At 34.3% G+C, this 14,562-nt stretch overlaps 6 protein-coding genes across 6 annotated transcripts; 3 read left to right on the top strand and 3 right to left on the bottom strand.

Moving 5' to 3' along the window:
- Window positions 1-102: 102 nt before the first annotated feature.
- Window positions 103-1,784, top strand: TA02520 (uncharacterized protein; the record flags this gene model as incomplete). Its single annotated transcript, XM_949677.1, has 2 exons — window positions 103-1,216; window positions 1,333-1,784. The coding sequence occupies 2 exons, from the start codon at window positions 103-105 to the stop codon at window positions 1,782-1,784; spliced, it is 1,566 nt and encodes a 521-aa protein (XP_954770.1).
- Window positions 1,785-3,259: 1,475 nt separating this feature from the next.
- TA02525 (40S ribosomal protein S27, putative) lies at window positions 3,260-3,637 on the top strand (the record flags this gene model as incomplete). Its single annotated transcript, XM_949676.1, has 2 exons — window positions 3,260-3,426; window positions 3,556-3,637. 2 exons carry the CDS (start codon window positions 3,260-3,262, stop codon window positions 3,635-3,637), a joined length of 249 nt encoding a protein of 82 aa, XP_954769.1.
- A 431-nt stretch (window positions 3,638-4,068) lies between these two features.
- TA02530 (uncharacterized protein) lies at window positions 4,069-4,688 on the top strand (the record flags this gene model as incomplete). The annotated part of the gene is made up of 2 exons (XM_949675.1): window positions 4,069-4,132; window positions 4,186-4,688. 2 exons carry the CDS (start codon window positions 4,069-4,071, stop codon window positions 4,686-4,688), a joined length of 567 nt encoding a protein of 188 aa, XP_954768.1.
- Window positions 4,689-4,873: 185 nt separating this feature from the next.
- On the bottom strand, window positions 4,874-5,552 carry TA02535 (60S ribosomal L24 protein, putative; the record flags this gene model as incomplete). The annotated part of the gene is made up of 3 exons (XM_949674.1): window positions 4,874-5,008; window positions 5,110-5,262; window positions 5,373-5,552. 3 exons carry the CDS (start codon window positions 5,550-5,552, stop codon window positions 4,874-4,876), a joined length of 468 nt encoding a protein of 155 aa, XP_954767.1.
- Window positions 5,553-5,988: 436 nt separating this feature from the next.
- TA02540 (uncharacterized protein) lies at window positions 5,989-7,014 on the bottom strand (the record flags this gene model as incomplete). Its single annotated transcript, XM_949673.1, has 1 exon — window positions 5,989-7,014. One exon carries the CDS (start codon window positions 7,012-7,014, stop codon window positions 5,989-5,991), a length of 1,026 nt encoding a protein of 341 aa, XP_954766.1.
- A 434-nt stretch (window positions 7,015-7,448) lies between these two features.
- Window positions 7,449-13,648, bottom strand: TA02545 (carbamoyl phosphate synthase II, putative; the record flags this gene model as incomplete). Its single annotated transcript, XM_949672.1, has 13 exons — window positions 7,449-8,072; window positions 8,201-8,738; window positions 8,804-9,053; window positions 9,141-9,419; window positions 9,533-10,258; window positions 10,287-10,863; window positions 10,927-11,021; window positions 11,084-11,257; window positions 11,310-11,570; window positions 11,658-11,975; window positions 12,050-13,025; window positions 13,139-13,383; window positions 13,609-13,648. The coding sequence occupies 13 exons, from the start codon at window positions 13,646-13,648 to the stop codon at window positions 7,449-7,451; spliced, it is 5,103 nt and encodes a 1,700-aa protein (XP_954765.1).
- Window positions 13,649-14,562: the final 914 nt, after the last annotated feature.

Below are 14,562 nucleotides of genomic sequence, written 5' to 3'. Positions count from 1 at the left end.
ACGACATAGTTATAAATTATTCAGGTGCTTTGAGAAATGAGTTACCACACATTAAAATCAATATAATATATTTATTAATATACATCTAGATGATGTACTTTTATGGAAGTATTCACATATTTGAGGCGTATTTCAAGCCTTCAAATACTTTCAAGATTTGTTGTAGGCATGGAATCCTATACACCTAAATTGCTTAAGTACGTATCATTAAGAGCCCTAAATTTGGAAAACCAAAATAAATTAAACTCTAAAATTCAGTCAGAACACTTGGATAAAATTTTAAAAGTAGTTAGAGATCAAATTTTGAAGGTTAATTCCAGTGAATGGACGCCTTCAGAACTCGTTTCAGTCATGAATTTCATTGCATCACTAGAATTTAAGCTTGATGAGAAAACGAAAGTATTTTTTACTAATAAAATCAAGAATCTGGATCACTTTAACCTTTACGATATAGTACAAATCCTTAAATCGCAAAAAAAACTTAAAATTCCCTTAGATACACAGATTCTATTATCGCACATTAAAAACAACATAAATGTACTTTTAAAAACCTGTTCGGTGGCTAATATATATTCTCTACTGAACGCTCTATTGGATAATAACTTGACTGTTGATTTGTTGACTTTAGTGAGTATTTTTCAACACCTTGAGGACTCCAAAATAACTCCTCAACTGAGTTTTAAAGATCTAACAAACTTGTACAATTCAGTTTCGAGACATATTAAATTTATTAGGAGTGAAAACATAAACAATTCTGAACAGGATAATAATTTAAACATGGAACACTACCGCAAAGTTGAATCATTTCTGAAAATCTTGTATAATAATGTGTTGAGTTCAATTTCTTCTGATAAAGACGATTTTGAGGGGATTGTTGATGCTATTGATTCTCTAGTAAATTCGAATTCACAACAGTTCATCAATCATGACAGTTATTCCCAACTTGTTCAGAACTGTAAAGTCCCCTTCAATAGAGCCAAACATCACCTTAATAATAATCGAGAGAGGTTGATTATGGAACTCAGCACAGCTAGTCATCTTAATGATGAAGCAGATAAAAATACTAAGAAACCAGTTAATATAACAAAAGAAATAAGTCCGAAACACCTTAAAGTACTGTTGAGGAACATGGTAGCTGTGAACTGGGATGATCTCGAATTACTCCATCTAGTGTTTTCCTATTACAATGAGACACAAACACAGTGGAGTCTTCAAGGTTTTTTTAATCATTCTTATTTATTCTATTCTCATTACTATCTACATAATAGTATATATATATAATGGAATATTAATTATGTACAATACTTTATTCAGTTCATAATGTATGATTAGGAAATGTTGATATTCTAAAAGGTGTAATTTATTTCGGATTTAATATCGAGTTCCCAATAGAGAAATGGATGAAATGTGTGAATGTATTCTCAACAATTTTGACACCGCGTTACATAAATGAAATCTTCTTACTATTGGCAATTTATAACAGTATCTACAAATGTGAAAATCTCATTGAATTTTTCATTCAAACTGATTTAATAAGAGAAGATGTCCTGACAACCGGATTCCACATTCTCTCACTTAGCGACCCATCAATCCTCAATAAATTATCAATAGACTCATTGAAAAAATTAAACTGTCTTGATTTGGGGTTATTTACACCTAATTTGTATATTTTAAACGAGGATTCCAAGAATGTTGGAATGGTGGTTCAAGAACTTTACGACAAACCTACCTTTTTTCATTTGAATTTAAATTTCTTAAATTTTAGTAAATTTGTTTTGAAATAAATTATTTCCTACTATATTTTTCATAGTTATTTTAAGTACATTAGTTTTCGAGCACGTCGAACAATTTAATTATTTTCAACTTTGTAAAATAGTCTTTTATTTTAAAAAATTGGATGTATGGAACAAATAAACCTTGAAGGGTCCGAGTTAGAGAATGCCAAAAGGGTATTTACACCTTAATTATTTAGTTTATTAAGTGGTTTATTAACATTGTGTAAACTAATACAGTTATTTATGTCGCTAAAACCCAGTGAATTTCATGAAAAGTCATAAATAGTAACATTTTTGAACAGTTTTTAGGGCTCAGAGCAAGAGGAAATCAAGCGCCAGTAATTATTCATTCAATTAAACCTCTATAGGAACTTACTCGAGGCTAGACGAGTTGGTCTAAGGTCCATACTCACAGTAGAGGCTCAGGAGAGACGTAAGCCTCGATAGTAATTTTATTATTTAGTCAACAGAATCTCAAGCGTTAAACCTGAGAAGGCTACTCTCATAGAAAATTTTTTATTACAAGTAATACTATATTTACTGAATTAAATATGAGAATACATGTTGTAAACAATGTATGAACTAATTAAATTAGAACGCCCAGAAATATGCGTATGGAAAAACAAAAGTTACTGATCATGAACTAAAACAGATAATCGAGGTATTTAAACAGGTTAAAATATTAGATTAGGCAATAACTAAATCGCAACCTAATACGGGAACCATAAGGGTATTTTATATCTACACCTAAATTTCATCAGATACAACGAAAACGATGGGATAGCGATGATGAAATTTAACATGACATTTTAAATAAACTTAATTTAAATAATTAGTGGATAATATGTGCCTAATTAACTTGCAACTATGTATAAATTTATAAGGAGAAATCATTGTATAAAGTTATGGAAACAAGTTCAATTAAAAACAAACCTTTTGTAAAATAATCTTAAATATTATTTATGGAGGAATATGTTAATTTAACACAAATAGTAGAAGTGATAGAAATAATGGAAGATTTGGAAACGAAAGAATGGGATCATTTTGGAAACTCATGATATAGGAATAAATATAAGTAAATGTGTAGAGTAAAAAAACAAAGGCAATTAGGTTTTAGCGTATATTTTTAGGTTGGAATCCTTGATGGGGAAAACTGTATCAACTCCCCATCGACAAACAAGTGTCATGGAAAAAACAGTTTAAAATTTTATTTCTCTCTAAGAAGGAATCTGGAAAGTGTTCCTATTCTTTTCATTGTATAAATAAATAATTTTAAAAAAATTTATAAACCCAAATTTCAGATATAAAACTTGTGCCTCATCTGAATTTAAATCTGTACATATTTGTTTATTTCGTGCAAATAACCTCTAATTCAACTCTATTTTGCACCTTAATTATATGTTGATCGATAATAGTCTTCTTGAACTTGAATTTTACTTGAATAATTTATTTTTTTGGAAGAACAAAATTTATTATAAATAAAAATGGAAGTAGACTACCTCAATCTAGATCCTCATGAAGAGGCGAAGAAACATAAATTAAAACGACTAGTACAAGGCCCTAACTCCTTCTTTATGGATGTTAGGTGTCCTGGTTGCTTGACTATCACTACAATTTTCAGTCATGCACAAACAGCAGTAATTTGTGGAAGGTATAACATTAAACATTTCCAGTTATATAGAAACCCATTATTATATTAACTAGAGTTTTATTATTTATCTTGTTCCAAGTTTTATTCATTTTTTATCTAATATCTTCTATTCATTCTAACATTTTTCAGTTGTAATATTGTTCTGTCCGAGCCGACAGGCGGAAGATGTAAGCTTACTAAGGGCTGTTCATTCCGTAAAAAGGTTGAATAATTAACCAAACCTCAAATGTGACTGAGGTCGAACCCTAATTTTCACGCTTTAAACTAATATAAATTATTAAAATAATAATTTATAGTCATTAACTCTTTTTGGTTTCTCCGTACATGATAAATATATACATAGATGCTTTCTCCCTTTGTTCAATCTTTTGTAGTGCCTATTACTCACCCGTCTCCTCGTTTGTTTATATTTATTTTCGGTTCGATGTCGTATGGTACGTGTTATTTTTTGTTTTCAAAGACTAAATTTATAGTATATGGAGATTTGTGTTACACATTTTAGCCACTCATGATGGCCACTTTTTTATATTTTTTCTGAATCAACATTACCGATTTAATATAATTTTGGAGAATTTCCTCACAACTCTCTTTAAAAATGCTCATTTCAACTAAATTTCTTAATGTGTAGAGATTCGCATACAAATGTATTCAGATGGCCGTGATACACTCTTGACTGAGCATTTTCAGCTCCAAAAAGACATTAACGGTAATATTTTAATACCATAAATCCATATTTACGTGTATTTTACAAGTGTTTAGATATACAATCACAAATTCGGAAATTGGAAAAGACAAATAGACTTCTGGACCAACAAAATCGACAGCTTAAGCTGGAACTAGACTCACTCAGTAACAGTGCTCGTCTAAGAGACTCTGAGAAAACAAATAATCCCAGTTTGTTCCCAAACATAGGGTTGTCCCGCTTACTTAATAAGGAATATTTGCTTGAAACCTTCAATAAAGCAGCTGAAATTTCGTCTGAAATCTACGATGTGGCCTCAGGCGAGATTGCAAGACATGCAAAGTGTGTGGCAGATGAAGTTGCTTGCAGGCTCCTGCCGTCAAACCTTCAGTTAAATACTCAACGACAAAGCTCTATACACTCAAACTCTAGTGTTGACAGTTTAAATGACTTGGTAAGCGGTTTAGGTAGTATAAGTGCCATGAGCAGTGTGATGGCAGACACCACCACTGCTAACCTTTCAAGCAATGAGTCGAGCGACGTTAATGCTCATCCAACCTCTGACGAAGAACTAACATAACCCATTACATTTTAACTAAATAAAAATAATTTTTTTAATATTCTTGAAATCTTGTTACATTTTTAAATAATGGTTTTTTATTTTGGCAGTGATGTTTATTAGGTTTACTGATATTCTATTGTAGATACTAAGTTGAAGGATATAAAAATAGTAGAATAGACGTGTAGTGAAGAGGTAAAAGGAGATTAATTTCGTACAGTTGCCCTTTGTAATTTCTTTGGAACGTTCGACTTTGAGGTGGTAGGCTGGTGAGACTTAGAATTGTCGAAGCTCCTCCTGTTCTTGTCCTTAGTGTCCATCAATAAAGATTGTTTAACATTCTAAACCAAAATAAAGATATTAATAAAAAGAAAATAGAATAAAAAATAGACAAAAAATGTGAATGAATAATGGTGTTGCAGAAAATAAGTTAAGAACATACAAGCTTAGGGGCAGGTTTGGTTGCCTGAGATCGTTTAGATTTAAGATCATCTAGCGAAAGGCCAACAATCGCCTTTTGTGGTCTTGAAGTCTTCTTTGAGCGTTTTCTGTTGAACAATTCAGTTTGAAACTTCTTATTAGCCTTTCTCCATGCCTATAAAGATTATATAGTGTATGCGGATAAATTTTGAATATATATATATATAAGTAAATAAATAGGAAATCAGTAAGATAAAGAGGTAGTATAGTTAAATGTAGTCGTACCAGATTCCATTTAAGCTTGGCGGGTTTAACTTTACGTTTGTGGAATGCCGCTGACTTGCCGTTGATAAAAAAGTAAACTTTTCCGTCACGAGCTACGAACTTCTTACCACGGCCAGGGTAAACCCTGTAATCAGTAAAGTTACAGTGCTCTGTCTTAATAGTAGTAGTGACTGAACTCATTGTAAGGGTATATAAATTACTAAAAGAAAAATTCTGGGATTTAAAAAATAAAGTCAAGACAAACAATGGAATATATTATTATATTAATAAATTAAGATATTATATAATAATATATGGGAAAAGGCGATAAGAAAATAAATAATTTTTTATGATTTAACACCTTGACCCCACCCGTAGTCGTAGAATCCTAATGTGAACTTGATATGTAAAATCTTAATATAAACCTTAGATTTTATCATTTACCAATAAAATAAGCCAATTCACAACATTTGAGAATATCCTACACATCTTAACATTAATTTGCACACCTCTAAACTTTTTAAAACAATTCTACATCAACTAAGAGTTTTACATTTATATGTACCCACAAATTATGCAAAATATTATACATGTATATGTGAAATTAACAAAATAAGTGTGTAAGGTATGGACAACATTAAAAAAAAGAGTTAGGGTCAAATGGTACAAGTTGGCGATCTTTGTATTTGTTCCGTTTATCGTTTGAACTGATTTCAACAGGGTTCCAGTTAGAAAAGGGGTTGAAATTATCAGTTTCGTCCTCCTTATAAGTGGAAATTATTCCGAATTTCTCGGAGTTGACCCTGAACATTTCTTCAGGACTCCATCGAGATGCTGAACCAAAAGTCTCTGAATTTGCGATTCGAGTCATTCTTAACTTGTTGTTGAGTGCCTCTTGATATAGATCAAATTGAGCAGGAAAATGAGTTGCGAACTTTCCGTTTTGAAATTCACGTGAGAACTCAAGAATCTTTTTGACGAAAGGCTTAACATGAAAGGTTCCGAACTTTAAGTACCTTTTATTCTCAAGCTGTTTAAGTGGAAACCACTTAAACTCACTGATTTCGTAATTTGAACTCTGTTTCAGGGCCTGAGTTTCGTCAATGCCCGGAATTAAAAATAGCTTCAAATTCAAATCATCCTCAATCAACTCAAGATATACATCGTCATTTATATGAGTGATTAAATCCAACCCAGTCTCCTCGTAAATTTCACGTGCAGCACAACTCCGGTCATTTTCGGCCTCGTCGATTTTCCCTCTTGGAAAACTCCAATTCTTACTGCTGTAAGATTGTACAAGGAGCACCTTGTCACACAACACGTTGAAAATGATTCCGCCCCTTATTGGGATTTTCTTCTTGTAGGCACGCCAATTTGTTATCATAGTCTTTAGGTCATTCTGATTAACGAATCTTTGCAGAATTGGACAATCTACACAGACAAACTGAATGAACTGGGAAAAATTAAAAGAAGGTAGAGAAGGGTTCCGATCCCGCCACTTATCGCAGTACCACCAGTAAGTTTCCTGAAGGTGGAACGGAAGGTGGATATGGTCAGTAAGGACCTCCTCAGGCAACAAAGTTATAAAACGGCCATAGCAGTCTAAAAGAGCAGAATCCAAGAGTTCATTGACTTCTTCACTTAAAGTAGACCTTAAATCCATTGTTTTAGAAGGATTTTAAAAAATTATGTCACAATAACCGAGTCATAAATTTTAATAAATTAACATTTAACTTGTGTAAAAAATTAACGATTAACGTTTAAAAGAAAAGTACTACATGAATCGAATAAAAACTAATAAAATTTAATAAATTGACACATATTTTACAAATTTTATGGTTTCTACAAATCTACATTTAATTTTCAAGTAATTCAGCTTTAATTTACTTAATCTGGCTTTAAAATATTACAAACAAGGATAAAAACCAAAAGATTCAAATTTGAGAATTTTCACATTTAGTTACTTCTAATCAGTTAGGTCAATTTTCTGAACACCAATCCGCCAAACACTACATTTTTTACTCAATTATAATAAATACCACATAAAATAGTATTAAAGAGGGTGAAAATAATAAATTAATGGGAAATGTATATGTATTAACAGTTTTCTGACAAATACTCTTGATGTGATTTGATGTGTATGAAATCCTTGCCCTTGGAAAGTCTGGATTTTCTGTACAGCATGGCGTCGATTACTAAAGTGGCCAGTTTTGTAGTGGTGATTAGGCTGATTTTGGCGTCTACAAAGGCTCTTCTCATCATGTATCCGCCAGTGGTATAATTGGTGTTGATGGAGTCGCTGACATTGATAAGTAAATCAACTTTCCGGTTGCTGATTAGTTCATAAACATCTGGTGTTCCAGTTGAATTGCCCTGAACAGTAGGCTTGAAGACCTTCTTAAATTCTCCCATATTAGTTGGTTCAAAGTCAAACTCGAAGTCGTCGAGGTTCAACTTGGTCATAAATTGCCTATCAAGTTCGTGTTCTTCGTTGTAGAACAACCGCTCAGAGTCCCAAAGCTTCCTAATGTAGTCGTAAGTGCCCTCGGTAGCATAGACGTCTAGTCCTAGTGATAGCAAACCCTTGATTTTCCTCGAAAAAATGAACTTGTTCACTGTGCTTCCCAGTGATAAGAGAACCCCCCTCTCTGGAATCTTCATTCCACTTGCAGTCATTGCTTTCAACAATGCTTCATATTTATTGTAACCAAATGACGCTATCTAAATATACTTATTAGTAAAATAAACAGTGATACTAGTCTAGGTATATTATCAAGCATAAGTAATGATAACTAGTTGAATAAATAACTGATGTTCAGTAGGAGTTGGTAAGTAGAATAATAGAATACCTCTCCAGTGGATTTCATTTCAACTCCTAGTAATGGATCTGCAGGGTAAAGCCTGTCAAATGAGAAAAGAGGCATCTTGACTGCGACGTAATCCAGGTCCATGAGTTGTACGTTCTCAACTCTGAAGGGAGCATTAACCATGACCCTGGTGGCGAGTTCAATGAAGTTGATGTTGAGTGTATTTGTGATTAGGGGAAAAGTCCTGCTGGCCCTAAGGTTACACTCAATGACCTTGATTTTGTTGTTTTTGCACATGAACTGAACGTTGAATGGTCCTGTGATGTTTAAGTACTTTGAAAGCTTCTGTGTGATCTTCTTGACGCGCCTGTGAGTGTCAACGAATATGTTCTGAGCAGGAATAATCAAAGTTGCGTCGCCGCTGTGAGTTCCTGCATTCTCCACATGCTCAGAAATAGCGTAGTTAACGATCACTCCGTCTTTTGCCACGCAGTCCATCTCAACTTCCTTCGCGTTCTCGATAAACTTCGTTATAACAACTGGATGGGACCTGTTAACAATCGCACTCGTTTGTAGAAACCTATTAAACATTTACAAGTATATATAACTGATATTTATTACATAATAATATTAGTATAAACTTACGATTCAAGTTCTTTGTGTGATGAGATAACCTTCATTGAAGCTCCAGATAAGACGTATGAGGGTCTTGCTAGTACTGGGAACCCAACTTTGTTGGAGAATTTTTTTGCGGCATCCACACATGTAAACTCTTCCCAACTTGGCTGGTCAATACCTAGCATATCGCAAATGTCTCCAAATTTGTTCCTGCACTCGCACTTATCAATAGAACTGACTGGCGTTCCTAGTATATTCAATCCCAACTCGTCCAATTCTACAATAATATGAAATGACCATATAAGGATAGTTTTGCAACTAGTTAAAATCTACTACGGAATATATAAAGCTAAGTAAAAAATACTAATGGCAAGGTTGTTGGCGGTTTGGCCTCCTACTGATAGTATTATTCCCTGAGGAAACTCAAATCTGTAAATTTCATCGACAATTTCCAAAGAGAGTTCCTCAAAGTACAGACGGTCTGATACGTCAAAATCAGTAGATACAGTTTCTGGGTTACAATTCACGATTATTGAGAAGAAGCCTAGCCTTCGGAGTGTTTTAATGCATCCAACTGCGCTCCAGTCGAACTCTATGCTGCTTCCAATCCTATAGGGACCACAGCCGAGTACAATAATGCTATCTAAAAGGTTGAATTAACACATTGTTATTAAATGGTCATTTATATACTAATTCATTAACTGCATAATAAGGTATTAATAGAACTATGTAAAGATAAGTTGGACAGAAAAGAACCTTTATCTAGAGTTTTCCGTTCATATTTTTCCTTGTTGAATGGGGATGATTTATCATCTCTGTATCTGGAAGAAGGGGACCTTGAGCTATCTCTATCTAAAGTATCCAGGGAAATCTTGGAGTACAATTTATCGTTTAATGGGCGTATATCGTGTTCTGTTGAGTTATAGGTCATGTAGCAATAGTTTGTGACAACTGGATATTCGGCTGCCAGGGTGTCAATGATATTAACCTTAGGCATAACATTCAACTTCAGCCTGTAATCTCTGAATTCGGTTTCGTACTTTTCCAGCTCGGATTTGTTGACCAAGTTAACAACAGTCCCCTTGTTGTTTATTAGAAGTGACATCTGACGGTCTGAAAACCCTAGGACCTTGTAGTACAACAACTGACTGTGTGTCAATTCCTCCTTTCTGGGGAGTTTCTTCAACCTTTCACTGCAGAGGTAAATATTGTACAGACGGTTCAGGAACCAATTATCTATCCAGGTATGTTCGTTTATTTCCTTTACTGTTATTCCCAATTCAAATGCTCTGTAAATTGCAAAGACACGTTCGGGCGTTGGGTTTGCAAGAATTTTTAACACTTGTTCCTTGGAGAAATCCTCGACTGAATATGAACAAAATCCTAGAATACTGTCGGATACCATTCTCAGCGACTTCTGCATCGTCTCTTCAAACGTCTTTCCAATTCCCATTACTTCACCCACAGATTTCATACTACTTCCTATAACATTTTATACACCCTATTTAACCATAACTATGGTTGAGTATATAACCAAGTATATATGTAAGATGGGGTGGTGTAGAGGTACCTATCGTATTATTAGCGTTTTCAAACTTGCGCAAGTCCCATCTGGGCATTTTTACTACGACATAGTCAAGTGAAGGTTCAAAGCATGCTGTAGTACAGAGTGTAATGCTGTTTCTCATCTGGACCAGATCATACCCCAGGGCTATTTTCGCTGCCATATATGCTAGTGGATATCCTGTAGCCTTTGAAGCCAATGCACTGCTTCTGCTCAACCTTGCGTTCAGCTCAACTATAAAGTACTCAAATTTGTAGGGATTGACAGCAAATTGTATGTTACATTCGCCTACCAGGTCGAGGTGGCGGACAACGTTAAATGCTACCTGACGCAAGTGGGAGCATTCTGATGCGCTTAGCGTTTGAGCTGGAGCTACGACTATGGAGTCACCGGTGTGGACTCCTAGAGGATCAAAATTTTCCATACTTGCAGCGCACACACAGTTGTCGTTATTGTCACGCAAAACCTCAAACTCGATCTCCTTCCAACCCTTCAATGACTTATCAATGTGAACACATGTATCCTAGAAGAATGATAAAAAGGTGTTTAGGAGGAGATAACTAATTAAATCTGTATGAGTAGAAACTTTCAGGGATGTTTTGCATCGATTACTGTGAAAGAGCCTGTTCACAATTTCTAACAATTCAGCCTCATTATTTGCAAATCCAGAACCAAATCCACCTAAAAGATTTCACAGAAACATATTGTTAAGTGTTAAAACTATTTAAATCACCAAAAAGTACCCAATTCAAAATTTCCACGTATCAGAACAGGGTAACCAAGGTTCTTTGCAACCATCACACACTCGTTTACGCTAGTACACTCCTTACTAGGTGCGCAACGTTCACCAATCTCTGTCATTTTCTTGTTAAATAAATACCTGTCCTCAGTGTCAATTATCGTCTTTATGCTAGTTCCTACGAAAAATGTAATCCGGTAATTGATCGAATTTAATGGTATTGAAGGTACCTAAAATTTCGCAGTTGTTGTCTCTTAGTACACCACTTTCGTAGAGTTCAATTCCAACGTTTAGACCCGTTTGGCCTCCAAATGCACACATGATTCCATCAGGTTTTTCCTTCTCGATAATCTGTTTAACATACTCGAATGTTATTGGCAAGAAATATGTGACATGTGCCATTCCCTTTGACGTTTGTACAGTGGCTATGTTGGGATTGACCAATATGATCTTTGCGTCACTTTCCTTCAATGCCTTTATAGCTTGACTTCCTAAATATTATATGTACAAGTGAATTATATATATCTGGATATAAACTGATAATACTAAAATTATGTAGTGGTTGTATAAAATAATACCTGAGTAGTCGAATTCTCCTGCTTGTCCTATTGACAGTCCACCTGAGCTGAGTAATAGTATTCGTTTGCATCTGATATGTGTTGATATCATCCTAATGTGTATGGGAATGAGTGTTTTCTTGAGAATGCATGTGAAAAAATCCTTGTATAAGAAGGAAGTATCGAGGTCATGGAACTTGGTTGGGTCATCTGGGTTATAGTAGATGGGTTTTGAAAGGGGGTGGAATTGAACCCCAAAAAATGGATAATCTAGATTAACCAGACCTTCAAGCGTGTTATCGTTAGCATTCTCAAACAAAGTTGACCATCTGCTTGTCTCTATAATTATTAGTTAATCGTATATTGGTCAGGAGATAAAGTAGATAAAACTATGTATATTGGTATGAAAGTACTTGAATTTTGTGGTCTGACGAGTTGATAGATATGGCTTTGAGTAGTTGCATAGCACTTGTATGTTCTCAGATCAATACATGGCTGGTTAGATCCGTAATTGCCCCTATGCATTTTGACGCAATCATATCCGGCTGCAAGTCCAAGCACTAAATTACCGAGACAGATTCCGAAAATCGGGTTCGGTTTGGTCAGGCAACGTTCTAGGGTTTTAACCAAGTCAGAATAGTTGTTTGGGTTTCCTGGTCCGTTACTCAGAAAGAGACCGTCATAGTCGACGACACTGAAATCCAGGGTATGTGGGACTATCAGAACCCTGACATTATTTGGGCAGTTATTGAGGAGACTACGGAGTATGCTATTCTTTAATCCAAGGTCAACAACCACTAATAACATTAGATTACCGGTACTATTAGGATCAGTATTGGCTAAAAATTTGGAAAGTGAATCAGTGGTCAAATTCATGTTATTGAAGGACAAATTTCTGTGGTAAAGCGAGTAGAATTCAGGCCTTTTAAAGTCAGGCAATAGCGAATTAAACTCTGAGGAATCAAATCTGAATTTTAAAACGAGTCTGTTATGGTTATTTGTGCTATGAAAGGAATATAAAAAAAGACTGTCGTTTACTTTGTTCAAATCGTCAGAGTTATTCAATAATTGTGCTAACGATTTGGTGTTTCGATCATAGAAGCATTTTGTGTTCAAAAATTTGGTATTATCACTGTTGAAATAGGAGCTTCCATAGACTTTGGAATTTCCTATAATGATTCTACCGAGCATAGGCCCATTTGTTCTAAGGTGCTTGGTTAATGCTCTGGTATCAACTCCGGAGATAGCGGGTACCTTTTTCTTCTTTAGAAAGTCTGAGAAGGTTGAGACGCAAAGCCAGTGACTGGGTTTAATGGTATAGTTACACACTACCAAGCCGCACAGATGCTTTTGTTCACTTTCAAAGGATTTCAGCAGTCCATACTCATCCTGTTATATCTTACAACATTGTAGTATATGGCATAGTATTGTATGTATACATATTAAATATAATAACTATTGTACATATTTGTAAACAATAAGTAGATGTATAATATATATACCAAATCTTCGGCGGGAACGCCGATGTTTCCAATTTCTGGGTATGTTAGGACTAAAATCTGGCCGCAGTAGTTTGGATCTGTAACACATTCGGCATATCCTAACATTGAGGTGGAAAACACGAGCTCTCCTGTGGTATTTAGGTGTTCAGGGTTATCAGATTCCGGATCCTCGTAACCAAAGGAGTAGCCGTAAAACTCGCGGCCGTCGCAGAGCAACAACTTGGCCGGAGGTCCGACATATAATTCTACAAATAATTTTATGCTATTTATATTTACAATAATTTATTTTTTATTAATTATGCGTTAAAATTTTGGATAAGATTAGAAATTCGGAACTTCAATAGACTAGTTGGAATAATATAAAGGGAAATAGGATAAGTTGAATAAAAGTGAAGAGTAAAATTTTTAAATTAAAATTTAAAAATTCGAAGTGGTTATAAATAGGAAAAGTGTTATATAGGAAAGGTTACCTTCAGGGCTCCATGGAAGGTGTTGTAACGAGTTAGTCATATTCAGAGAAACGAAGTGTGTGTGATAACAAGATAAAAGGGATAAAGAAAATAGAGGCCAAAGTATTTGTGAAGAGTGGGAAAAGTATTTAATGGTTGAATGTGGTAGGATAAATAGTGAGGCTGAAATTTAAAATCCTTAAGGCTCGGGCGAAATAATAATTTAGGAGGCAAATTAATGTAAAAACTTTAATCGAAAAATTGTAGAAGAAACTTAGAGTTTAAACAAGTGCACGAATTTAAAAAGACCAAAAAAGTTCAAAGATATCCAAAAGGGGGTAGAAGGAGGAAATACAAACAAAGATCAAAAAAAATGTTTTCATGTAAATATATATCATGAAATTAACCTAAAATAAGCTAAGGAAAGGAACATAAAACGGGGAAAGTGAAACTGGTAATTGGGACGATCAAATAGGAAAATAAAACAAAAGATAAAAGAAAAAGTCGAGTAGTTTGAGTCTGAAAAGGTAGAAGAGCCTCAGAGTAATTCGTTAGGGAAATAATTGGAATAATCGACATTTTTGGTGTGAAGAAATATCAGAACTAAAAGTTAGAAATCTAAATCGAAGGGTTCCTGATAAAGTTAAAAATAATAAAATATTAAAAGATAATTTTTGTGTAGTTGGTCCAAAGAGAAAAACAAAAAAAAATGATTCTGGTGGTGATACCCAATGTAGCCATTTGTGACCCTCCCCAATAATGTAATCTGGGAAAAGGTGGATTAAATGGAAATTATTGTAAAAATTGCCAAGTAATAAATTTTGTATATTTGATATTGTAATGTTATTTTGTCGATTATTTCTTAAATCGAACGTTTTTTGTATTATAATTTGATTCTTTAATGGTTCAAACAAACCTTGTAAAATAGTACAAATCAGGGAAAAAAGAGAACCTGGCTCAAACACAATTAACTCT

The sequence above is a fragment of the Theileria annulata genome, chromosome 3 (genome assembly GCF_000003225.4).
Source record: "Theileria annulata chromosome 3, complete sequence, *** SEQUENCING IN PROGRESS ***".
Lineage (NCBI taxonomy): Eukaryota > Apicomplexa > Aconoidasida > Piroplasmida > Theileriidae > Theileria > Theileria annulata.
This window is presented reverse-complemented; position numbering and strand designations above follow the sequence as displayed.